This window comes from Lemur catta, chromosome 7 (assembly GCF_020740605.2).
Source record: "Lemur catta isolate mLemCat1 chromosome 7, mLemCat1.pri, whole genome shotgun sequence".
In the NCBI taxonomy this organism is placed as follows: domain Eukaryota; kingdom Metazoa; phylum Chordata; class Mammalia; order Primates; family Lemuridae; genus Lemur; species Lemur catta.
The window spans coordinates 66109965-66137012 of NC_059134.1; the positions used below are offsets into that span (position 1 = coordinate 66109965).

At 48.5% G+C, this 27048-nt stretch overlaps 1 protein-coding gene and 1 long non-coding RNA gene across 2 annotated transcripts in view; one reads left to right on the forward strand and one right to left on the reverse strand.

The window, feature by feature from the left end:
* The window catches only part of IRAG1 (inositol 1,4,5-triphosphate receptor associated 1), a 77494-nt gene that overhangs the window by 43316 nt on the left and 7130 nt on the right, over positions 1–27048 (reverse strand). Inside the window, exons 2-9 of the mRNA XM_045557511.1 lie at positions 17507–17607; positions 16317–16387; positions 14110–14283; positions 12995–13072; positions 12353–12405; positions 12110–12154; positions 10367–10984; positions 8246–8324 (exon numbers count right to left, since the gene is read on the reverse strand). Coding sequence (XP_045413467.1) covers positions 8246–8324; positions 10367–10984; positions 12110–12154; positions 12353–12405; positions 12995–13072; positions 14110–14283; positions 16317–16387; positions 17507–17607 — 1219 coding nt within the window. The remainder of the gene's footprint in view (positions 1–8245; positions 8325–10366; positions 10985–12109; positions 12155–12352; positions 12406–12994; positions 13073–14109; positions 14284–16316; positions 16388–17506; positions 17608–27048) is intronic.
* On the forward strand, positions 8249–14241 carry LOC123642438. Its single transcript, XR_006736453.1, has 3 exons — positions 8249–8355; positions 11573–11681; positions 14195–14241. It is a non-coding gene; the product is annotated as an uncharacterized LOC123642438 (long non-coding RNA).

Sequence of the window (27048 nt, forward strand, 5' to 3'; positions counted from 1 at the left end):
CTAGGGGTACAATGCTAAGTAAAATTGACATGCTTATGTTCTCTGGGAGCTTATTATCTAGGGAGACAGAGATTAATTAAAGAAACATCCAAACATTTCATTGTACACTGTGATAGATTTTATAAAGGACAAGGGATCTGGAGGTACCAGGAAAGCCTTCCTAAGAAAGTGACATTTGAGCAGATATCTAAAGGTTGAATGGGAGTTCGTCTGGCAAAGATGAAGAGAAGAGGAACATCCCATGTAGAAGGAACAGCACGTGCCAAGTCTCAAGAGGGGAAAGAATGAGCTGCCGAAGGAAGGGCAAGATGTTGTGAGTGAGGGGGAGCATGGCCCTAGAAGATGCTGGGGAGGTGGGTGGGGTCAGTCACCCAGGGCCATATAGCTTCTACTGAGGATTCAAGTGCTCAGCCTCAGAGCGGAATGAAGCCTCTAAAGATGCTGAAACAGATTTGCATTTTAGAGATTCCTCTGGCTGCTGTGTTGGCCGTGGTGTGAGCTGGGTGAGGGTCAGGAGTACAGGCAGTGGGACCAGGTAGGAGGCTGCCGAGAAAGCCAAGGGGACTGATAACGGTAGCCGGGGCAAGGCCCTCCCCTTGATGGCAATGCCTGAGCCTTTTTCACCTAATGCAACCCCAGCGCACAGTCCAAGAATCAGCCTACAGTCAGTCCTATACATTTAGCTTAAAATAACCTGCAGATGATCAAAGACCAAAACATCGTACAATATAGTTCCTGAGAAGGGACTGGTTGGGTTGTTGAAAATACCAGATGCAAGATGAAAATGCGCCTCCCAGTCTTCAGAAACTGAAGGAGAGCCAAAGTTCTTAAGACTCCAGGATGTTCTGATAAGGATCTTTCCCCAGGTCCCAAAGGGACAGCTGACAAGCATAAGAGGGCTGAGCTTTCCCCATGAGCAGTTGTATTTAGGGCCCGTAAGTACTCTGAGCCTGCTCTCCTAAAATGCTCCCAAAGCCTTTTGTCCTGGGTGCAGGTGGGGATGGGGCTTACAGAATATAAGAAAAGAAATTCATAACCCTGAAGATATTAATCAAACACATATGGTTGCCCACCACATCTCCAACACTGTCCTAGGCACCATGGAGTGCAGAGTACAAGAAAGCCCCATTTGGCTGGTAAGACAGAGCTCTACCATCTCAGTGATAGAAATTAAAATGTATGGCAGGTACCTGCTGGAATAAAGACCAATATCACATAAAAACCTTACACCAGCTCAGTGAAGTAGGTACTATTGTTATGCTCATTTTAAAGATGAACAAACTGAGGCATCAAGAGAATTAGAAACTTGACCAGGCTATGCAGCTGGTAAGTGATGAAGCTTGAGCTCTTAACCATGTAGACCCTAGAACTGAGAGAAAATGAGAGGGAGTGTGTATTTATTGAACACCTAACATGCTTAATTTTATTTTTTAAATTTGGTGCTTACAGGTGTCTAATTCATTTACCTGATAATTTTGCTTCTAAGACCCAACTCATGCCCTACTAATATTGGACAGTGAGGTTTTGCTGCAGGTAGTGGATATCTAAACTGGCAAATTTTTTTGTAAGCTAATTTGGCAGTATGCATATATACATTTAAATGTAAGTACCTCTTGATCGATCAATTGCACCTCTAGGATAACCACCCGTGCCAAAACATGCAGGTCTATAAAGGTACATGGAAGAGAATGGTCATTATAACATTGCTTATAATGAAGAAAAAGTAGAAATAACAAATATTAATAGGAGATTAATAGGAGTCAAATTATCTATAGTGTTCTTTAGATAATAGAATACCACAAAACAATTAAAAAACTAAAAAGTTCCATATGCATTAAATGAGAAATTGTCTAAAGTATATTGTTAAGTAAAAGACAATGTGACAGAGGCACCTACTCATCCACCAACATCTGCCTTCCCCTCCTTCCATGTGAATGGGGTTTAATCTGGGCATACAGCCAGCTGTCCCGCCAGCAACCGTGCCCCCCAGCTTCCCTTGCTGCTAGCTATGGCCACGTGACATCATCATCCATGCAATGGGAGCTAACAGGATGTGTGCAACTCCCACATTATTTTTTTTTTTAAATCTGTTCTGGGCTTCCACTCTTTCCTTCCCTCAAGTGGGAACCCAGATTTGCCTGTGGTCAAGCTTCGACCTTGTATCAAGTCTAATACCTCAGAGCACAGTGAAATGACAATAGGCGAGAAACTAGGGTCCCCAAATGATCACATGGAGCACAGTCAGCCACTAACCTGAATAGCTCACCTGAGAACTGTCACTTGAGAGTGAAACAATCTTCTCTTTCCTATACAGTCTCATATTTGGGGCCTCTGTGTCACAACTACTTAGATTTTATCTTAACTAATGCTGGAAAGTTGCAGAATACTTTAAAAGAGATGTGGATACATAGAATTGGGTAGTATATACAAAAGAAAATACACCATGACCAAATGAATTGGTTTTTTTTGAGACAAAGTCTCACTTTGTCACCCAGGTTAGAGTGTGGTGGTGTCATAATAGCTCACAGCAACCTCAAACTCCTAGGCTCAAGTGATTCTCCTGCCTCAGCCTCCTGAGTGGCTGGGCCTACAGCTGCATGCCACCACACCTGGCTAATTTTTCTATTTTTTGTAGAGATGGGGTCTTGCTCAGGCTCATCTCAAACTCCTGGGCTCAAACAATCCTCCCACCTCAGCCTCCCAAAAGGATTACAGGCGTGAGCCACTGCACCTGGCCCCAGATGAATTTTATTCTATCAGCACAAAGGTTTACTTCTATATATGGAAATATATTAAATGATATAAAATACATGATTTTTTTCAATAGATATTCAAAGCACATTTGACATAATTCAACACAAATCTTAAAACCTGGAAGAAAATATTTCCTTAAAAATAAATATTATAAAATATGAAATAATTATATATTTTATATCTTACATGTTTTGTAATACAAAATATAAAATCAAAATAGTACATTTATTTAATACCAAGATACAGCTTGATCCTTAAGAGAAAAACAAAAATTCAATAAAAAAAGGGAAACAAGACAAATGTTCTCCTTATTACCATTATTAAATTAGGGAATGTTGCCAAAGTAATAAAACATATACAGATACACAGAAATACACACACACACATACGCAGGCATACAACTAAGACAAATGAATTGGATCAAATTAAAATGACATGGTTTGATTGTAAAAATTTGAAAAAGAGTTTTTCTGCAAAGTTGTCAAAAGCCTATGAAGTTAGACACATCTAGGCTCCAATTCCAGCTTCTGCAATTAATAACCACACAACTAGAACCTCCCTGAGGCTCAATTTCCTCATTTGTAAAATGAACATAATAAAGCCACCTCCCAAGGTTGTTGTGAACATGAAGTGAAATACTGTCAAGTGCTTAGCACAATATCTGGCATGTAATAATCACTCTAGTTATAATAATCATACTAGTTAATCACTGTAGTAATCACTCTATCATTTGTTAATAATATTATACAAAAAATGCTAGTATAGCACCAAGCAGCATTCATCTATGCCACTAATTATCAGCTACAAAATCTAATGAAAAAAAGAGTATTCTTCTTAAATAAACAAGCAAAAATATAAATCACATAGCATGTGCTGTGGTAAGAGAAGTGGGAGATGTGTACAAGAACCTTACATCTTTTAGGGGAGAAAGAAAAAAGTACCTAAATTAATAGAGGGACAAACCATGTGCCTGAATGAGAACCAAATGTTTGCAAATTAAGTAATTGAAAAGTCTACAAAGTTTAAAGCAAACAAATCTAACTGTAGAGCAATCACAATTCAAATGTTATACAAAATGATAAAAATTTCAAATGCGAGTAGTAGCCCAGAGAGGTTGAGGAACACATTTAAAGTATCTGTTAATTGGTGTCTGGACTGGGACATGAACTCAAATCTATCTCCTGACTTCTGTCCAGTTGCTCTGCTATTTTGCACTGAATCTCTGTATCTAGAATATCAACAAATATTCTGAAGAAGAGCAGCAATGAAGGAGAGCTAACCCCACTGCATACTAGAACATATCACAAGACAGCAGTAATTAAAATGACATGGTATTGATCAGAATAAAACAGGATCAGGAGCCCAGAATTAGTCTTTGGTATATGCAAAGAAAAACATATGACTATCTAAGCCATTGAAAGAAATATAAAAACTATTAAAATATTATTGAGGTAAGAGGATGTTAAATATTAAAATACCTTTATTTTAAAATAAATTTCAGAGGTATTAGCAAAATAAATATAATTAAATCAAATGATAGATAAACCAGTAGAAAGTAGATCTGTTATCCCGACTGGGGAGAAGTAATGTTTTTATGATTGAAATAATGAAAGACTTCTCAAAGGAAAAGATACGCAAACTAGATTATATAAAATCTTTACAATTCCTCTAAAATAGCCCAAAACTTATTAAAAAGCAACAAATGATTGAATGAAAACACTGAGAAAATACAGCCAATGAAGGGTTAATATCTATGATGTATAAAGTTTACATGTATTACCAACAAAAAAAACCCAAGACCCAAACGGATACATGGGCAAAGAAATGAGTGGTTAATTCACCAGAGTCTTTAAAAAGTAAATAAATATTTAAAAATTTTAAGCTTGAGCTTTAACAAATTAATTGGAATGAAATGGCATTTCACACTAATAACAAAAACACATTATAATTGTTGTTATTATTACTGATTATTCTTACTATATTCTGACCAATAAGGAGCAAAAGCAAAGCCCAGTGCAGTAATGCTTAAGAGAAAGTCGTACACTCAGTCTTTGCCAGTAGCAGTCTTCATTGTAAACAATTTGGTAAATGCAAATGCTCCTACGCTTTGTCCTTGTGAATCTCAAGTCTGGGAATTTATCCCAAGGGAGTGACTTAAAGGAAGAAATAAAAAAACCTACCAGTACATAATTGTTTACAGTAGGGCTATTAATCATGGACAAAGAGCTATAAACATCTGAAATAACCAACAATAGATACATCAATACAAAAGGAATTATGCACCCATTAAATGATAACCAAGGGTGAGTCAAACTATATAGAATTAGTTATAAAATAAGCAAAAAAGGAAACAGGAAGTTATATCTAGTCATTGAATCAACTGTGAAAAAATTATAAATATGGGTAAACCTTGGAAAGAATAAAAACTGTTACTTTTTTAGACTTTATGGGGTTATGGGTGAAATTTTAAGCTAAGTTTTTTATCTAGTGTTTTAAATGTGCTTTAGTAAATTAAAAATTAAAAGTAGGGAAGTATATATTTTCAAGAGATTCTTCTAAAGATGGTTAATTATTTTCAAAAAATTTAGTCCTTTGAACAATGTTGTTTTTACTTCTGGGAACCTTCTTATTAATGTTCAATAAATAGGTAGGTGTTACCATATTTCAGACCAGGGGCTTCCAACATCGCTGGTGACACTCCGGACACATCCGCACAACAATCCATAAACAGAAGGCTTTTATGCTGAGACCAACCCCAGGCAGCTTGAAGTGGGGCAAGGATTTTCAAATTGTGTCTGAAGCCTGGGGTCCACTGAGGACTCGGGGCCACAGTGGAAAGGGAGAGAGTTCTAGAAGGTACAGATCTGAGCCCTCCTGCCCCCTTCAACCAGAGAAGCCTCACTTGCCTCTCCTCCACCCACTGCCCTTCTGGGGATTAGTTTGTCTGAAATGTGCAGCTAGAACAGAAAGTTTCAACACTGCTTATGTGATGGCCAGTCCATGAGATCTGGAATCAAGAAATCTTTGGGTCTCAGTTCCTCACCTGCAAGACGAGAGCAAGAATCCCTGCCTCTCTTAGTTTATTGGGAGGAATAGATGAAATCAGAGGTGGAGAATGATTTATACTGTGGAAAACTCTACAGGAAATTTGTTTATTATGATTGGGAATAAAAGGAGTAGGATAGACTGGGCACAGTGGCTCACACCTGTAATCTCAGCACTCTGGGAGGCGGAGGTGGGAGGATCACTTGAGGTCAGGAGTTCAAGATCAGCCTAAGAGCAAGACCCCATCTCTACCAAAAATAGGGAAAAAAAATTAGCCTCTATCAAAAATATGACCAAGTAGGCCAGGCATGGTGACATGCACCTGTGGTCCCAGCTACTCAGGAGGCTGAGGCAGGAGGATCACTTGAGCCCAGGAGTTTGGGGTTGCTGTGAGCTAGGCTGACACCACGGTACTCTAGCCCATGCAACAGAGCAACAAAGAAGAAGAACAGTTAAGAAAAAAAGAAAAAAAGGATAAACCTTGAAGACATTTTGCTAAGTGAAATAAGCCAGACACAAGGCTGGGCTCAGAGGCTCACACCTATAATCCTAGCACTTTGGGAGGCCAAGGCGGGAGAATTGCTTGAGGCCAGGAGTTTAAGATCAGCCTGGGGAACATAGCAAGACACTGTCTTTCCAAAAAGTAAAAAAATTAGCCAGGTGTCGTGGTGAGCACCTTTAGTCCCAGCCCAGGAGTTCAAGGTTGCAGTGAGCTATGACTGCATCACCATACTCCAGCCTGGGCAACAGAGTGAGATCCTGCCTCTTAAAAACAAACAAAAAAAGCCAGACTCCAAAGGACAAATCCTATATGATTCCAATCCATTTCTATGAGGGACCTAGAATGGTCAAATACAGAGAGACAAAGTAGAATGGTGGTTACCTGGTGCTGGGGGAGGGAGGGAATGAGTTATTGTTTAATGGGTACAGTATTTCAGTTTGGGATGATGAAAAAGTTATGAAAATGGATAGTGGTGATGGCTGCACAACAATGAGAATGCACTTAATGCCACTGAACTGTATACTTAAAAATGGTAAGTTTATCACAATAAAAAAATACCCCCCAAAGGAATAGGATATAGACAGTGAGATACAAAAGAGAATAAGGAAAAGAGGAGGACCGTAGAGTTGGTGGGACTCGCCCACTGCTTTAAGGGACATGTATGATGCGACTCAGAGAGGAGAGTCCACAGCGCGGCAGGAGGGAGACGCAGCATGGACAGAGGCCTGAGGGTGAGCGGCCACGGGGAGGCGGCAGTGGAAGAGGGAAGAGCCCAGTGGAAACCCTCATCCCTCCAAGCTCACTCATTCCTCTGCCCACCTCCTGGCACCACAGTGATGGTCACAGACTATGTTTACGTACCTGTCTCAGCTCCCCTGCTACATCCTACACGGTTTCATTCATTTGTTTACTCAGTAAACACTTATTCAGGGCCCAGTAGTGCCAGCACTATTGTAAGCACTTAGTGGTAGAGAACACACACACACACACACACACACACACACACACACACACACACACACACACACGGATTCCTGCCCTTGGGGGCTCCTACTCTAGGGATAATAATAGCTGACACCTAGACAACACTTATCATGTATCAGACACTGTTTTAGGTACTTTACAAACATTCAGTTACTTAATCTCCATGATAACCTACTCTTCTTACTTTCATTTTATATGTGTGGGGATCAGGCCCAGAGAGGTTCAGTCGCTTGCCCAGGTCACCTGGCTGGCCAGTGACAGGCCTCACAGTTCCGATTCACGGTGGGGCCCAACACACGCACGTTGAGGAACGGGGCAGAGGAAGGTTGCTGGGCGCGCTGGGATCTAGATCTAGAATGGTGGGCACTGTTCGGAAACCATCAGCAGGGACAAGTGTGGAGGGTGAGGCGGGGGTGGGGAGAGACCCGAGCCTTGTGCACAGAAGATGAGTCTGGCAGGGGGAGGGTGGGGTGGTAAGAAGCCACAGGCTCAGAGGAAGGGACTTGCGGCCACCCAGCAGGGCAGGGCTGGGGTATGGACTTTGTGGTGACAGCAGATTAGAAAGCAAGAGATGGCTCTGATGCTTTGAAAAGAGGAATTGATCTATTTGGGCGGCTTCCTGGGTGTAAGGGGAAAAGGAAGTGTCAAAAGTTCAGGCCTGGGGCACGCCTCTGACCCTCTAGATACCACCAAGGCCCAGGGCAGGCTGGCAGGGCCCACCTGGGGCCTGGCTGGGAGGAGAGGGGTTTGGAAGTGCGCTGAGTAGGCAGCAAACACGATCTGATTCATTCGTGCGTCTGCAAATATTTACCGAGGGCCCACTCCGTGGCCAGCCCACGCTCGCCACTGGGATGGACAAAGGCCACTGACGGAAGCCTCATGTTTACACGCCTACCTTCCTTGATCTGGCCAGACACATCCAGCCCGGGCCTGAGGGAACATCCGCCCGACCCCACCAACCTTTCTCCTGCTCCGCGGCTTCACTGAGGTCTGGAAGCTTGAGCCCCACTAAGTTCTGATTTCTCATCAGGATGTGCTCCTTTGCAGAAAAGAAAAAGACAACATCTCAGGTGATGACACCAGGCTAGATTCCTCTTGGTTCTCTCTGTGGTTCTGTGACCGCTCAGCCTTAGGTGGGAACGCCGGGCAGCCTCAGAGGTGGGTGGGCGGGCACGGCAGGGAGAGATCTGAGCAGCTGCTCCCCCAGCCCACACAGGCACCTGAAACCGCAGTTAGCGCTGCTGTCCTGGGGTCAAGAACTACCCTTGGCATGGCCTGTTTCAAATAAGTCCATGGGCTTCAGGGTGAATGAATGCTCAGCCACACTGGGGCTGAGGTTTGTGGAGGACTCTGGGGACAGGGGGTCCCTGGGTGTGTGTGGGGCTGCTCCTGGAAACAGCCTCGGGTGATCTCACGGCTGGCTGGAACTTCCTGCCTCGCAGTTCAGGGCAGCGAGTACCCAATTCCAGGAGTGTGACTTCCACACCCCTCTGGTTCCTCAATGGCCTTTTATGGCACCTCTTGAGTTTTTTCACTCTACAGACAAATGAGGCCTAAGAATTGCTGCCTGGGGGCCTCAGCAGGTAGAGCCCCCCCAGAGAGAAGGGATGCTGACCACAGCATGTGGCCCAGGGGGGCTCATACCTGCTCTAAGCCAATTAGCACCAGTCCAAGGCCCCCAAGTGGAAACACCTGGTTGAGCTCCTGGCCCCCTGTGACTTGTGCCTTCCCTGGATTTTCAGCCTCTGGTGTGGCAGAGGCCACTTGAGAGGTTTGCCCCCCAAAAGAGAGGGAAAGGAAGGGGCCAGCAGAGGGTGCTAATGATCCAAGTGGAAGTCAAGGCCAAGGCCCCTTGACACGTCTGCTTAGCAAGCTGAGGCCCACAGCCCCTCGGCTCTCGACAGGCAGGACTGGGGTGTGGGGGCAGGGTGCTCAGCTGCCAGGGTGGTGGCTGGTGGCACGGGGCCACCAGGTTCTCTGCACCTTACCTGCAGGGGCGTAGGGAGTTGGGGGCAGCTTGTGGCCTGTGCAAAGGCAAATCCCTGGCTGTCTGGCTCCTTTGGCTCCACCTTCCCTCAGGGATCTGGGACTGTGGCCCACCACGGCAGCCCCTCTAGGCCCTGTGCTGATCCACTAGTTGGGTCTTTCTGGCTAGGCAGGGTTTCCCGTGTAGAATGTTAATAGCAGCCAGGCCCCAGCTCCCCCTGAACCTCCAACTTAGAGCTTTGCGAAGGTTCCTGAATAGGACAGTGGCCAGTGCTGAGATGTGTCCTGCTAGCACAGAAAGCCCCTCGCTTGTGCCCAAGTGCTACTGGGTGCCTCGGTTTCTTCCCTGCCCCACACTCCCCTCTGCAGGGGCGCTGGACCCCACCCTGAGGAATCCCCCTTGCCCTGGCTTATAGTCCATGCAGGCCTTTTGGGGAAGAGAGGGCCAGTCAGAACTTCTTTGTCCTGTTAACTCCCTCTCTCCTCTACGTCTCTGGACACCCCCGTCACACCCTGCCCAGGGTGGCAGCCCCGTGAGAGCCGACTGTGCCTGGTTTGATGGCCAGTGGCAGGTGAGGCCACCACGGGCACTGGAGGAATTTCTCCGCAGGGAAGCGGCCCTCAAGGCCATCATTGTCCTTGTAGATGGAGATAAAGGCCTTTGCTAACAGGTGTCAGGAAGAAAGCCTGGGGCAGCTCAAAGGACAGGACTACCTCCCATTGCCAAGCCTGTCCTGGGCAGGAGCAGGCACTCCGTGAAGGGGTTCCTGTTTGTGAGCCACCGACTCCAGCTAGAGGAGGAAAACAGCCCAGGAATGAGGGGCCCACGTGTCCCTCCACACAGCCGCCCTCCCCAGAAACATGGCTTTGTGTGGCAACTACATCCCAGGTTGACCTCTGCCTGGTAACTGGGGTAAAAAGCACCTGAAACTGGTTTTTACGAAGATAATGCCACACAAGGGCCTGACTTCTCAGGGTGGGGAAGTTTAGGGCCCCGTAAGGCCCAAGTCCAGGCCAGAGCTGCCTTCCCTGGGGCCCAGGCTCAGCCCAGAGGTCTTTAGCCCAGGGGTCCTGCTCCCACCACCCCCAACTCACCTCTCGGAGCTTGGTCAGTTTCTGCATCCGCACAGGCTGCACTTGTATCTGCAAGTCTTTGAGTCCAGGCACCTTGGCCAGCTTGCCACTGGCTTTGCCTGCAAAACGCTTCTCTTCCTCTGCCAGCGGCAGCTTGGCAAACACTTTCTGCAGCCGGGAGCCGGGTTCTTCAGGGCCACTGTCCCAGGAGACCCCCCGCAGTAGGGGGCTACGGGGCGCAGGGGACCGCAGCTCGGCTTTGGAGCCAACCTTGGACCCCGTCGGCTCTCCAGCTGGGCCTCTCCCCTGGGGGTCTGGGGGAGCCGCCCCTCCCGGGCCCTGGGCTGGACTTCTCGGCAGAGGGCTGCCCTCCTTGGCAGTCTTCGGGAGCTGCTTCCCTAGCTCGCCCTCCACAGGGCCAGGCTGGGGGCTATTCAGGGCCATTCTCCCGCTGCTGCTTGGGCTAGAAGGTGGGCCTGTGGGTGCGGTCTCGGGGTGCTGGAGAGGATCAAAGTTTTCCTTTTGTTCTATTGCAATTTCTTTGGACTTCTCAACTGTAGGAGAACGAGGAGCCAGCCTTCCCTGAGACACTTTCCTCTGGTCATTCTGCTTCCGGTCAGTTAGCCCTTTGGGGACATTCTGAAAAAGACAAGGTAAAGCTGGGACCCTGGAGGCAGGCTGGAGAGGAGACAGGTGGGGCTACTTCTGCTGTGGGGCCTCTGTCCCCACGGACCCCACCAAGGGGGCCATTTGTATGTGTGTGTGGGGGGTACACGTGGACTTCGAGAAAGGGGAGGGCTTCTCAGGTAGGTCTGACCCAGCAAAGGGGACCCTCAAATAAGCTGGAGGTTTGTAAAACAGGACAATGGGACCTGCAACTCAAAACCAGCCAAGAACATCCCCAGGGCTGGGAGCTGAGGATGAGAGTAGAATAGAAGGCAGCTCTGGCCCCAACTCCGTTGCCCCAGATTCTAGTGTTGGCTCTGCCTGGCAAGGACCTTAACTCTTAGGGGCCTGGGTTTGTGAATCCTCTAAAATTATATGCAAATGTGTATGTTAGTCTGTGTGAAGGGGTATCTTTCTTGGAAGAGAATCCACAACTTTCAACTTCCCAGAGAGTTCCATGATCCAAAAGACATTAAGGATCACTGGATGAGGTGATTCTTGCAAAGGTAACATCTAACTCTCAGAAGTTTGAAGGTTCTGCATTCTTCCTTCCTTCCCCAGGGGAAACCTGCTTTGTGAGCAGCGTGTGGGTACGTCTGGAGATGCGTGGGGCTGCCTTGTGTGTGAGCTGAAACTCTCCCAGAGAGCTCTATCGTGGGCCCAGCTCTAGGTGAGACTGAATTCTAATGTGACCCCCGACACACCTCAGGCACGTGGGCACCTGGCTCTGAGCAGGTGCCGGCACTTCTATTGCTCATCAGCAAGGATGAGGCTTTCCTGGCTGGCCGAGGCAGAATCTCAACCAGGGGCTGGCGCCGACAGGGGCTGCTGGGCCTAGAGGTCCACCTTATCCCTGACCAGCAGAGACTGGGGGCAGAGCTGTGAGCATTACCCCCATGGAGGTCACCGCACTGCACCCTACCTCCCTGCCCCTCCCCCTCAGACCTCCAGTCACGATGGGGCAGAGCAGTCTACTGGTTTACCCAGCCGAGCCTCCACTCACGCACATGCACAGGCTGTCCAGGGGCCACCCTGGACTTCTGGGAGACTGTGTCTCCCACACCCAAGCCATCTACATTGGGCAAAGCTCAAACTCACAGGTTCGCCAAGCTGAGGTGAAGAGACTTCGGCCTCATCCCCTTTCTGTTGGAGAAAGTAAACACAAGTCAGTCAGACCATATTTCCTCTTGACATACCCTCAAGGAGGCTATAGCCGTGGTATGAATGCCTCCACCCCCAGCACCCTCATCTCCAGCGGGTCAGGAAGGGCCCCCTGGGTATCAGGGGTAAGGGGAGAGACCACTGGTGCAGAAACAGTGAGGCAAGGGGAGCCCCCGTTACCTGTGCTGGAGCTCCGGGCAGAGGGGACTGTGGGCCACTGCACACACCCAAACCTGGAATGGTCCAGACACTGGTAAGCGATGTCTGGCACCCCAGACCCTCAGCTGTGCCTTTGGCCGCATCCGCCTCCCCGGAATGTCCTCCCTTGGCAATCTCAGGCCCGGAGGCAGCAGTGCCACCATTTGTTGGCTACCTCCCACGTGCCAGCTTCTGTGCTGGGCCCTCATTGCATCTTCACAGAAACCATATGAGGAAACTGAGGCACAGGAACCCGGCCTGAGCATGCCCCACGGTGCTGACGAGGGCGGCTGCTTTCCCTGGCACCCTGCCCCTCCCCTTGCTGACCCGAGGGTGTGGCCCTGGATGCAGCCTAAGTGAAAGGGAAGAAATCAAAAAGCAAAAAGGCCTTTCCAAATAAGCTCTGTGATGACCCGAGTCCTCCCTGAGCAGAGAGAGCCCGTCACAGTCCCTTCCTCCCCCACCTGCCTCCTCCTGGGCTAGACCTGCCTCCTCTGGGGTGGCCCAGCCTGGCGCCCCTGGGGAAGGGGAATCAGCAGGCTGGGGGCATCCTGGTCAGCTCATGCTGGGCCGCCACCCCCAGGGAGAGGCAGGGTGGGAAAGTCCCTGGTGGCTGGGCCTCACCTGCTGGGGTGGGGACAGTAAGAGAGTTGCTCCGAGAGGATGCGGGAGAAGCTCCGGGGCTGAGGTTGGGGGAAACAGCTGTGGAGACAGACACAAATTGGCCAGAGTTGCTGAAGGTTTAGGACTTCAGCCCAACAAAAACATCCTTTTAGGTATTTCGACCCCTGGGAACTGGGTCTGCCTTGTTGGGGTCAGGGGCATACAAGGCTCCCGCTGCAGCCCAGCCCTCAGGTCATTTGGGAGATGGAGGGTGAGGGGTAGAGTCATACTCCTAAGCCTACCTGGCCTAACCTCAAAGCACCTTCCGGAAACTGAGAACCTGGCATTGTTTGGTAGGTATAGCTCCAAAGGCTGTACCTTCTAGACTTCCTGATTTCAAATGTTCCCCTTTTCTTTCTAAAGTACATTTGCACTTGTCCAAAAAACCTGGGCCAACCTTTTGCTTTGAAGAACGATTCTAACATAGAAGTAGCAGGAGGATTTCAGGGCCTAGGAAGATCTGTCCTCTAACCCAGAAATTGCCCCCAAAGACCACCCCCCCCCTTCCCCAGAGTGCCCAGACCCCTTCCTGGGGCCTGCGGCTGGAGCTCAGAGGGAGCGAGCCCAGGACGGCCTCTCCAGACCTCTGAGGGGGCTCTGGCCAACGGAGCGGGGTCCCCTGGGGAAGACGTGCAGCCCGGGGGTCTGTGCATATGGGCCTCACTCAGAGCCTTTCTCCCCACGCAGGGAGAGAAAAAGGGAGGCAAACGCTGAGATTAGGGGAGAGGTCCAAGTTAAGTTCATACCACCATATGGGCTGAGATTTCTTGGCAAAACAGGAAGTCACAAGGGTCACACAAGCGGCCAAAAAGTGAAAAGCAGGAGTTTTCTGGGCTAGAGTTGGATAGGCATTTTGGAGCTTCTGAAGCTGAGCAAGGTGGCCTGTCCTTGCAGGGCCCGCTCTACCAGGCTGAGTTCTCGTGGGGCCTGGGGTCCGGGGGCCGGCGAGTCAAAGGCCACCCCCTCGGAGGCAGGGCTCCCACCGCAGCTGGCGCCTGCTCCTTCCCTCCTCACCGCTCCAACCCCACCTTGGGGGGGCCTGGGGCAGCCACCTGAGCGTCCTGGCCCTGTCCTACCTGACGGGGAGTCTCCGGGGCTGCTCCTGGACTTCCTTCCGCGGCGGGTCAGGAATCGCTCACTCACCGACTTGGCTTCTTCCAGCAGCGCCAGGTTTTTCTTCTTGTCCTCCTCTGAGATGCTGATGTCCGGCAGCTGGTCATTTACCAGGTCGATGATGTGCCCCGCAGGGTCTACAGAAGGAGGGTAAGCTTGGGGTGAGTGCCACTGCACCCTCAGCACGAGGCTGAGAAGCCCTGCCGTGCCACACCTCAGTCCAGGGACGCCGACCCCCGCCAGCCACACCTCAGCCTAATGCCACAGAGAGGGTTGCGTGGGGACAAACGTGTCTCCTCGGCAGGTCTCCTCAGCAGGCCTGGCCGCTCCGGCTTGTAACCCGTGGCTGTGGCAGGTCCTCTGTCACAAAGGGTCACGGAGCCATCTTGGTTCCCAGAACTGCCCTGCGCTCTGCCGTGAATGGAAGGCCAGCCAGGGCCCCCCTCCATGCCCTCTGCTCCCCCTAGTCTGTTCTTGCTTCAGGTCTCTGTTTCTTTAACAAGCTAGTGGGCTCAGGGTCTGCGGATAAATGGAGGAATCCAAAGATCACGGGCCACCGACACAAACCCTCCCCTCACATGGTTTACCCTCATCCTTCTCCAAAACTGCCCCTTCTCCCACACCCCCTCTGGATGGTGGGCGAATGACACCTCCTGTCACCCAGCTGCTCAGGGGCATGGGAGTTACCCCCACGTCCTCGCGTTTACCTTAAATCTCTCTGCAACCTGCCCCTCATCTCTGTTCCTGCTCATTCGCTCTTACCTGAACAATCACATCAGCCACCTGGCAAGTCCCTGCCCTCAGGTGAGCCCCTCCAGCCCACCCTCCACTGCCTGGTGGAGTGACCTTCCTGAGAGCCACGTCTGGCCGTGCCATTCTCTGCTCATCTCATGGGGATTCTTGCTCCTCAGTGTGGCATCCAAACTCCAACCAGTCTCAGACGATTTTGCTGGCCCCACATTCTCCTGCCAAGGGCCCCCCACTCCAGCCCTTCTGTAGGCAATGGCACCTGTCTCTCTCCCAGCCTCCATGCCCCCTTCTTCTGGCAACAGCTCTCAGTTTTCACTGGGTAAACTCAATACATCAGTTAGGAAGGAGCTGGCCAACCCTATCCCAGCCCCACCCCAAGTGCCAAGAGTGGGAACGTGTACCAGCCTTGGCCTGTCACTGAATTCAATCCCCTTGGCCACAGGAATGGGCTCAGGGATGGCCATGTGCAGCAACCCTGGGAACTGTGCAGGTACATGGCGGGGAGGAAGCCTCTCTCCACTGATGGGATGTAAGCTTGGGGCTGCTGGTAGCCACTTGCTACCATGTGTGAAGAGCCTGCCCAAGAAGAAAGCAAGCACGCAAGAAAGAAGACTTGCAAGATGGAATGGGACAATCTAATAACCCAATTCGAGCACCTGGATCCAGTACTACCTGAGATCTCAAGCCCTGGCTTTTATTATTTTTATTTTTTGGTATAAGGTCATTTGAGTTGGGTTTCCATCCTTTGGAAGGGCCCCGACTAATACACAGGGCAGAACATTGCAGTTGCCCTTCCTCCCTCTTGTCTATCGGCCCAGCTTTCTAAGGCACGACTCAAATACCCTCTCCTGCGGAATAGCTACCCAAACCTTCCCCCTCCCCAGAGAGACCTGGTCCCCTTCTTACCTTGGTTTCCCCAGCTCTTCTGAGGAGGCCCTTACAGTGTCCTGATTATATCTGTTCACTTCTCAGTCTCCTCATAGACTATGGACAACACGAAGGCAGGGAACAACTTTGTATTCTATGTTTGTACAGCCCAGGGCAGGCCATGAGAAGTCATCTGGGGAATGAGAAGGTGACCAGGGCAGCCAGCTGTCCACCCAGGTACACACTCCTACCCTGCTCTGGGCCTTTCTAGCAGGGGCTGGAGGACTCAGCCCCAGAATTGAGCCTCACCCAGCTGTTCTGCCTTTCTTCAACTTCCTCACCTGTGTTTTCATGCCCTGCTCTTGTCTTTTTACCAAAAGAAATTGAAATTAGGCATCTGGACGCAGGCACAGAGGGGCCGTCTACGCTGCCCTGTTGGGCTTATATGGATGGGCTGCCTTGGAAACAGGGGAGAGGAGGGGGCTGAGCCCAGCCACGCTGACAAGCTTCATCCTTACTACTCGATATGCCTTCAGATTGGCCTGGTCCTTACCCACAGACGTCAGCGAAGCAGTGGAAACCTTCAAGTGTCGGTGAGAAAGCCTCTTGTGGGGACCGTGAACTCTGAAAGACAGAACAGAGTCATCCTGTTAAGAAAATTAATCCACAACTTGAAAATAGGAAAAAAAGTGCCTGCATATTCTTTGAAAGTCATCCTAGAACATCACCTTACAAACTTCTCTAGGGTTCCTCTGACTCTCAACTTGGGAGCTTGTTAGAAAGGCCAATTCTCTGGCCCTACCTCAGACCTAGCAGCTCAGAAACTCTAGGGGTGGGCCCAGCGCGCTGTGATGTAATGAGCTCCCCAGGTGCTTCCCATGCACGCTAAGGTACCTGCTCTCAAGGGATGCAACTTTCGCTCACTACTTACTATTTATTAGGGCCCAGACTCTAAGCTGATATCTAACTTGCAGAAACATCAAAAAATGTAAATGTTGTCTGGTGGAGATGCAGATGATTTGCATTTGGGAGAAAAGAGAAATACACAGTTTCATTGTCCTGTGGAACATTAGCTTATTTTATATCTAACTTAGCAATTTTATTCCAGTGCTCTCTTCCCTGCCTCTGATTATTCATGGGTATCCATTTCTGTGTCCTTCTTTGAACCAGCTTTGTTGTCCTGCTGCTTCTCTTATTAATAAGTAGATTTTTGACATATGGTCACTAGATATTTATATGAGAATTATCTTTTTACCTTTTTGAAAATTATACCTAGACAATCTCATTCCAGCTAGACTGATGCATGGACTAATGCTCCGTAAAACCAAGGCACAGACATCCCCACGCACGTGAGCCAATGTCCCCTGCAAGAGATCACAGTCCACCACACAGGGCGCACTTTGGCCAGGGGCAGGACTCTACAAAGACTCTCACCTTTTAGGTTTATCTGCAAACATCTGGGCAGTTATTACAGGAAACTCCCTGCTGTGCTTTGTGCTTTATTAAAGGCTGGCAGAGTGCAAAGGGCCAAATCCAGGAGAGGAAATATCATATGGGGAGAAAGATAATGGGAAAATCCCCAACTCTCTCATTTCGAAAAACTGCTTGATTGGATTTTAATCAATAAAATGACACAAGAAAGAAGAAAAGATTTATAAAAAATATAGCTGTCTGATCCCGATCCCCACATTCTAGGAAACATTGTTCATCACAGCACAAGGATCCGGCACTTGGCGTGTGTACCTGTTGGCCAGGTTTTCGTCAGTTTCTCCTTCTGGTGAACTGGCATCCCCCGTCAGGACTATTGTGGGTGGACTGCAGGAGATTCCTGCGGTGGGAGGGCCCTGATGGTTTAGAACAAAAACACAGACAGAGTTAGGCTTGCGCTGGTGGGAGCTTCCTGGGGCTGAGCTGGAGCATTTATTCCAACATCACGACGCTCAGAGCCATCTTGATAAGGGCACAAATGCAGTCTGGTCCCCCCACGCCCAGCTTTATTGAGGTATAACTGACAAGCAAAAATTGTATATATTCAAGGTGTACAATGTGATGTTTTGATATACATATACACTGGTGAAATTACATTATTAGCTTAATTATTACCAGAATTAAGCTAATAAATCTATCCACCAACTCACATAGTTATCTTTTGTGTGTGTGGTGAGAATACCTAGCAAATTTTAAGAAAACAATACATTACTATAAACTATAGTCACCATGATCACCAGAACTTATTTATCTTATTGATACAACTGAAAGTTTATACCCTTTGACCAACATCTCCCCATTTCCCCATCCCTGGCCTTTGGCAACCACCATTTTACTCTGTTTCTGTGGGTCCGACCCTTGTTAGATTCCACATGTAAGTGAGATCACGCAGTATCTGCCTTTCTGAGCCTGGCCCATTTCACGTAGCACGATGTCCTCCAGGTTCACACATGTTGTTGCAAATGGCAGGATTTCCTTCTTTTTTAAAGGCTGAATAATATTCTATTGTGTGTATATTTATTTTTTCACGTTTTCTTTATCCATTCATCCTTCCCTGGATGCTTACATTGTGTCCATACCTTGGCTATTGTGAATAATGCACAAATACAGTTTATTTGGATGACTCAGGACAAAAAAATAGGCAGTTTCTCCTTTTATTACCCAGCAGGCATTCACCCAAGCTTAACACAGTCCACTTTTCATGCACAAAGACCAGGCAAACTGCAAGCTGTCCCTTGTTACTCTCACTGACAGTGCAGGAAAAGGATGGTGCAGAGTCCCCAGGCTGTGCCCCGCCTGGCTGGGGAAGAATGAAGGCCAGGAGAAAAGGGGGTGGCACCCACACATGCCTGCTGTTTGGTGACAGTCCTACCTTTGGGTGATTTTGACATTGCAGTAAAGGTGATTTGTTAAATGGGTAAAGGTTTGCAGCTTAATTTCTTGTTACTTTGTAAACACGTTTATCTAAATAACTATACATTTCTGAAATTAGGACAGTTATGGATTAGTCCTTAGATTTTTGAGGTATTATTTCACAACTGCCAAGTAAATCACCATTGAAATGAAAGTTAGTACATCCTAGGTTGGAGAAGTTGTAGTGTCATCTGTATACGTATATGCTGCAGATGGTTGTATGGATGGTAAAATCATGTCAGGGGTATAATAAATATTTGTTGAGTGAATAAACGAATGAATGAAATAAAAGTGATATGGAACAAGATCCATAAAAGTGCACCTCAACCTGTTTTCCCAGGCCGAAGGGGATAGGAGGTGAAAATGGGACCATGTCAACAGTGATACTCAGCATCTCTGTGGTTCTTGTACCGCCTGCTATTGCAGTATTTTCATCTCAGAGTGGTTCCCAGTTACGTCTGGGAGGCTCTCCAGGGGTTTTCTCAGATGTCCCTTCATCAACTTAAAACGGCGCCAGCCATTTTCCTCCTGCTCCTCCCCGCCCCCTTGCCTGGCCTGGGCTGCCGCTGCTGCCACCGCCCTCTGAATGCCAGCTGCCTTTGCCAAAGGCCTGCCCCGACAATATCCTGAAATTAAAACAAACAAACAAAAAAAAGGCCTGCCTTCTAATGCTCCGAGTGGGTCCCCGCCGCCTCCCACTGTCGGTGCTGCTTCCTGCAGCCACTTTCCCTGGGAAGCCAAGTCCTTCTGGAGCCCCTGAGCATTAAGGGTTCTTACCTCCGCTGGCCCCGCAGAAGCCATGGCCGGGGGCTGCCGGTGGGCTGCAGCCTCAGAGAGCCAGGGCTGGGCTGTGTTCTCGAGCCCTCGGTGCGCAAGTGTTGGTTCCTCACTAGGTGGGGAGGAGGCCCTCTCTCCTCTTCAAATATTACACCTTGTTAAATGGGTCCAGTACATTGCCGTCTGGACTTAAATCTCACAACTTTTAGTGAAACCAGCTTTGCCCATTTTCATTTGCATCTCTTCCCTCCTTTGGCCCCAAACTTAAGGCCGTGTGAGCTGGACAAGTCTCTGAGTGAGAGTCCAGCCAGGGGAACACTGTGTTGCTTCCCTTGCAGAAAGGAGGCTTTTATGTGGCATTCCTCGGGCTCTGTGCTCAAATTTCTGCTCCTCCACTACTAGCTGTGTGGCTAGCAGTTGGGCAAGTTATTCAACCTCTCTGTGCTCCATGATTATAAAATCTAACTCACAAGGTTGGTGTGAAGATTAAAAATAATGTTGTAAGCCACCTAGCACTTGATTGATATTTTTAACGTGAGTATATTACTGTCAGATTTCTTTCTCTCTCATTCAACAAACACATTTAGGTTATCCACCACGTGCCAGGAGTAGTTTGAGATATGAAGAGAAGACTCTCAAGGGGTGACAGTCAAGCAAGGGGTACAGAGAAGTAACTAATACTTACAATAAATATAAGATAATAGGTGTGGGCCATATTCTGTGCAAGTTCACAGGAAAGAAAAGAAAACTCTGTAGTCAGAGGAGTTGAAGAAGACTCTATAGAGGAATGGATATTTGAGCTAGGTCTTGAGGGATGAATAGGAGTTTGCAGGACAAAGACATTGGGGGAAAGGACTCAGGCAAAGGGAATAACATTAGCAAAAGCTTAACTGGGAATTAGGGATTTGTTAGTGTAGCTGGAGCAGGTGCATGGACTATGGGGTATGTGAGATAGGAGAGGTCAGGGGAGGAGGAAGAATGTGAAACTAGAATAACAGGTTGAGCAGCTTCTGAAGGATGTTGAAGCTACTCCAACAAATTTGGTCTTTACGGTTTTAGAGATGGGGAGTCCTGAAGGTTAGGTTCAGGAATAACTACCCAAAGAGAAAACACAGAAACACTGGCAGCAGATCCATTCACGAATCCCCATGAATCCTACATTGGTTGACATCATGGAAGAAGCTCTGTTAGAGCATCCATCCTCCCCTATAGAGATGATGAGGAGCTCCCTAGTACATTGGAGCTAGTCACTCTCCATTTGGAGACCCACAGTTGGCCAAGGTGGAGTGACAGAAAGTCAGCATGATGTTTGTGGCTGGCGCCAAGACCAGCCGACCTGTCCTCATGACCCCAGAGCTCCAGTCCCCCTCTCCAAGAACACAGATACTCATCCTTCTGTCAAAGACTTCTGGAAGAGACGCCCAGGGAGTTTCCCAAAAAGCAACCACTCATTGCATGCACAGTACCCTCCTGGTGGCTGGTGATGAGCTGGCCACTTGCTTTGTCCTCCTGTTGTATTGTCCCCAGTTCCCATGATAGTAGAACAGTTGAAGGTCCGCTCTGTGTCTGAAGGTCGTGTGAATAAAATGAAATGATGAATGTGTACATGCTTGGATAAGTGTCGTACAGTCTGCAAATACCCGTTAATCATGGTTGTTATTAAAACGAATGGTGGCTCTATTCTGAGAGAACCAGTTCTCCCCACCTTTTGTCCAGTGGGCTCCCCTGGTGGGAGGCCAGCAGGCAGCAGAGAGGCTAGGGGCTTCCAAAGGGCCAGACAGAAGCAGGACAATCTTGGATCATGGGGTGGGGGCCTGAAGACACACAGTGGAACACTCCAGGGGGCTGGGTGTGTCAAAATGGCAGGTGGCCGATGGAGGTGGTAGAGGGCAGGGCTGGCAGGGGCTGCCAAGCTAAATGGGAAAGCCATGGAAGAGGAAGAAATGGGGGTTTTCTAACCATGTGGGTTCTCTGGTGAGTGGGAAAAGCTGAAGCTTTCCTAGAGGCTTCTCTTCATGTCATTAAAAGGATTTCTGGCTAGTGTGGTCTCTTAGATGTCAACGGAGCAAAAAGCATCCTCCAAAGCATTTTCTCTGAGCTCAGAGATGCAAAGTAGAGACCTTAGGTGCATTTGCTGGAGTAGAGTTTACAAGTTTTTAAATTAGTTACCAACATTCCATACATAATAGAAAGAATTCACTTAAAGGTCTAGACATCCTGCTTTTCTTGAAACTGAGAGATCAAGCACTCTTGGGTCCACATTTCTACAGAGTAACCCCTGGTTTGAGCTACCTGAAACTGGCTTGCTTCAGTCATTTATCCCAGCCCCAAAGGCATCTGAGTTACTGTCCTTGTGTCACGTGATCCTTATCTTGGCCGGTTTTCTGAGGCACAAGAGGTTTGTGCTTAAAATCTCCCCAACCCGCAGCACCTAGATGGGCTTGTGCCCGACTATCACCACGGGAATGCCAAGAGAAACTTCGACTATGCTTGTAGCATGTATGAGTTCTTTCCCTGGGTGGATTTTATTCCAGCTGTGCAAGTTTGAGCTCTGAAAACTGCCTTTTTCATGTTTGTCATATTTAGAGAATTTCTTTCTTATGAGTCCTTTGGTGAATAGGATGAAATGCATTTTGGCTAAAATGCCGTTTTCACATGTGTTCTATTATATGGTTTCTGTCATCTCTTGTGAGGGTGTTTCTTAAATTCCCACATGTGTTGATACAGATGGGCTGTGTCTATTTAAAGGGTCAGGATGGGCCAAACGTGAACTAACTTCTTCATGTTGTGTTCTGAAAAAAATAGCTGTGGTGGAATTAGGGTACGTACCCATTTCCAAGAGTTTCATATGTTCAGTTTACTAAGTAGAATACAGATTTTGTTTTTTATTGACACACTACTTTTTAAAGAAACTTGAAATAACCAACAATACAACATAATCTATACGAACATGAGACTATGGAAATGGGGGAACAATTTGATAAATAGAAATATCCCTCCAGACAAAGAGAAGTCCGTGCTGCTAACCGTGCAGGGTTTGGCCCTGAGGTCAAACTCTCTGACCTGGAACCTAGTGATGAGGCTGCGATCCATGTGGTCCAGGCTCTGGGAAGGATCGCCTTAAAGAACTGTTCCGTAGACAAAAACCAACAGAAAAAGAACTTAATTCTTTACTCTCACCTCTCAAAGTGCACAAAAGGAGAACAAATCTTACTCCCATCCTCCCCTCTACCCCCTCTTTTTTCTTTCCTACACTGTTCTCACGCCCCACACTCTGATGACTCTTCACTTGGGTGCTCCCCGCCCAGATCTCTCCATCTCTCCCTCTATCTCCATCTCTGTCCCTCTTCAGCCTTTGCTCCCCTGCTCCATCCAGTTATTTATTGCGTAGATTGTCTTAGCCTCTCTTTTTATGATTGACTCACAAAAGTTTCCAAAAGAGTCTTGTGGGCCGGGCACAGTGGCTCACGCCTGTAATCCTAGCACTCTGGGAGGCCGAGGCAGGTGGATCGTTTGAGCTCAGGAGTTCGAGACCAGCCTGAGCAAGAGCGAGACTCCGTCTCTACCAAAAAAATAGAAAGAAATCAGCTGGACAACTAAAAATATATATAGAAAAAATTAGCCGGGCATGGTAGTGCATGCCTGTAGTCCCAGCTACTCGGGAGGCTGAGGCAGAAGGATCGCTTGAGCCCAGGAGTTTGAGGCTGCTGTGAGCTAAGCTGAAGCCACAGCACTCTAGCCTGGGCAACAAAGCGAGACTCTGTCTCAAACAAAACAAAACAAAACAAAAAAAGTGTCTTGTGGAGGAAAGATCTTCTCTGAGAAGAGCAGGGTCCTGCCCTGGCAATGATAAGATTCTTTTTGGAGTCCAGGGAAGGGATGAAGTCTGTGAACACTCCCACATTATTATGCCTTCTTCTGCCCATTTATCCAGCAAACATCTATTGAATGCCGATTGTGGCCAGGGTCTATGTAGGGCCTGGGATGACAAAGGCGAACCAGGCAGGCCTCGGCACTGCTTCCTGTTAGCACAATGGGGTGGGGACAGGAGTGGAAGTCCCCTCTGCCTCTACGACTGATAGTGTCCTCGGTGTTGACACCTACTGGGTGAATGGGTACAAGGCACTAGAGTGAGCTGCTTTCTGGTGGGAGCATTCTCTGCCTGCTGGCTAAAGACCACTCGCAGCAGAGCTCTCCTTCAGTGGCCCCCATGCACAGAACTATCGGCATCCCCACTTGGAAGAGGGCCTGGGCAGAGGTGCCCACACAAAAAGGCAGAAACAAGCCAGGCGTGGCAAGTGCCAAGCCTGTAGCCACAGACACACACAATTCCAAGCTGCTTAAATCCCAGGAAGCATAAAGCAATCAGGGGAAATCCTCTAATCCCCTGATAGAACATCCTAGAAAGCTCTTTACCTTCTCTCTCTAACGTGTGCAAAATACACAAATCATAAAATCAAAGTGTTCTTTCCCTGATCAGATCACAGAATGGTTGAGCAAGCTCTGGGCAACTTCTCCTGGTTTTCTGCAGAACTCTTTTTGTTGGGCACATTCATGTCTTGTGCAGGCTACTTTCATTTTAGCAGGGACTCTAAAAAGTAATCCAGGAGAGAGTGTCGGAAGATTCCAGAGCCCTCTGGGGTGAATTCTGCCAGACTTTAATGCGGCGTAAATACCCATCTCTGCTCCCACTCTGAGCTGTCAAACAGAAGGCAGGCGCTCAAGCAAGCTCGTGTGGGCAGTGTGACTCAATGCCCAGCCGGCCAGGCAAGTTACTGGCGTAGGGACTTCAAGGGCCCCAGGTTCAAGAGCCACACTTACTTATGACACAGCTTCCCACTTACTACCTGTGTGACCTTGGGCAAGTTACCTTGCCTCTCTGTGCCTTGATTACCTCATCTATAAAATAACTATCTCACAGGGTAGTTACAAGAATTAAATAGGCTGATACAGAAATAGGATTTCCAGATACAATATAGGATGCCCCAGTTATATTTGAATTTCAAATGTACAACAAATAATTTTTTAGTGTAAGCATGTCCCAAATATTGCATGGACATAACTATATTTTCTCTCTCTCTCTCTCTCTCTTTTTTTTTTTTTTTTTTGAGATAGGGTCTTAAACTCCTGGGCTCAAGTGATCCTCCTGCCTCAGCTGTCGGAGTAGCTGAGACTACACGCATGCGCACCACACATAATGTATAACTGTATTTTTTATTTGCTAAATCTGGCAGCCCTAGGTGGAAAGCTTGTGGAAGGGCACCTGGCACCTAGTAAATGCCCAGTAAGTGTTAAATATTATTGTTATTACCACCTTTGGGACTGAATTAATTACTTTGACATTTGGCTTTGAGGAGATTGTTGCTCCTAGTTCTGGGTCTGATCCACCATATGGAGTTAGATTGGGAGGGCCCAGCCCTTGTGGTCATGGAGCCAGGAGCCTGTCCCCTGGGGCATCTGGCCACGCAGGCCCACGTGATCAGAGACTCCCAGAGAAGCCCACCTCCAGGGCCACCTTCATCTGGCTCCACTCCCTCCCTCACCCTCTGCTTCTCAAAGCAATGGATGCCCTTTGTGGATTACAGACACGGAAGCAAGGGAACAAATGTGGGTGGGGGGAAGTGGTGCTTAATCAGCCCTACTGTGTGCTGGGTGCCGTCCCAGACGCTCGTCGTGTTTGCTCATTTAGCCCTCCCAGCGATTCCGTGAATGAACCTCAGGACACCGATCTACAGATTGGGGGTGATAATACCTCCCAAATGCACAGAATTGCGAACAGGAAATGAGGAGATGAAAGTGAAGGCCCTGAGTGTGGAGCAGATAACTGATACATTTCTTTTCTTATCAATGAAAAAACTGACTTGTCCAGGACCTTTCTGCTTGTCAGCAGTGGAAGTGACTAAACACAGGCTGCGTCCTTCCCACTGTCCCACACTGCTCCTACAGCTGTCGCAGCTGTCTTTGGTCTCACCTCCCCTGGCTCCTGGTGTCCTGCTGGCCTCCGACATGCCTCCCTTAGTCTTTCAGGCTGCATCTTCCCGCATGGAAGGTACCTCTTCCTCCGGGAAGCCCTCAAGTCAGCATGAGGCTGAATACACAGCAGCCAGAAAGACGGCAGGGACAAGGGGTGCCCTTGGCTCCCTGCCCCTCTCGCCAATCTGTGGGCCCAACCTCCCTAGGGGTCCATTTCTCTGCCCTGGAATTGGCCAAGCACTATGGGCTGGCCCATCTCCCAGCAAGCTCATCCTATCATAAGCAGATCACATTTTATTCTCCTTAAATGAATCTTATAGAAACATTTCAATGTTTATTTCACTCATAAATTCCCAGGAATGCACAATAGTCTTCCTAACTGCCTGGGCACAAGGATAAATATAGGCCAGATGGGAATATCAGCTTCCTTTCCCCGATGTCACATGACTAGGCCTGGGCTAGGAAACTAAGGAGCAGCCCCAGCTCAGCCGGCCTGGGGAGTTTAGCTCCCGCAGAGGGGCCTGGCAGACGGCCTGGGAGGGGAGACCCTGCCAGAAGGCACCGTAGGGTAGTGGGGAAGTCGGAGGCCTAGACCGGAATTCCCCCAGGTGACCTTGGGCAAGTTACTTAACTTCCCTGACTTTCATGTTCCCAAACATTATATGGAGCTAATAATCCCCATTTTCTAGGCTTGTTTTAAGGATTAAATGAGAAAAAGCAATAATAACAATGACAGCGAGGGTGGCAGTGGTGGGTGGGCACGGTGAGGCTATATCCCCAGATCCCTCTCGTCTAGCCTGGAGGGCAGACAGGGCTGGCCTCAGGGGAGGGTGGCTCCAGCAGCACAGGGAGTTAGTGCTCTTAGGACAGGACAAAAGGACTCTCTGGGGACTTTCAGGAAAAAATTGTTACTTCAGTGGCAAGTCTTAAGGGTGCAGGAGGGAGGAAGCGCCCCTGCTGGGGTCTGCCGGGGGCCAGTTAGTTCCCTGGCTCCACCCGGGCTCCCCAGTGTCCGAGCTGCAGATCCTCCCATGCACCGAGGGCCTGCCCTGCCTCTGGTGGACCCTCTTTCCTGCCATTGTCCACTTTATTCCTAGAAATCATGGATAAATAATCACAGATTATCCTGCCTTCCTCACCACTGTTTTTTTTTTTTTTTTGGAGACGGAGTCTTGCTCTTTGCTCTGTTGCCCAGGCTAGAGTGCTGTGGCTTCAGCTTAGCTCACAGCAACCTCAAATTTCTGGGCTCAAGGGATTCTCCTGCCTCAGCCTCCTGAGTAGCTGAGACTACAGGCATGCACCACCATGCCTGGCTAATTTTTTCTATATATTTTTAGTTGTCCAGCTAATTTCTTTCTATTTTTAGTAGAGACGGGGTCTTGCTCTTGCTCAGGCTGATCTTGAACTCCTGACCTCGAGCAATCCTCCCGCGTCGGCCTCCCAGAGTGCTAGGATTACAAGTGTGAGCCACTGCGCCTGGCCTTCACCACTGTTTTTTATCTTGTGCAACAGACTTCAGGAGTGTGAAAGTGCACACAATATCATTAGCCTTATTCCATGGAGAGTCACCCAGCCAGCCAGCCATTCATCCATCATCATCCTCTATCCTCCCTTCCTAACACTACCCCCCCACC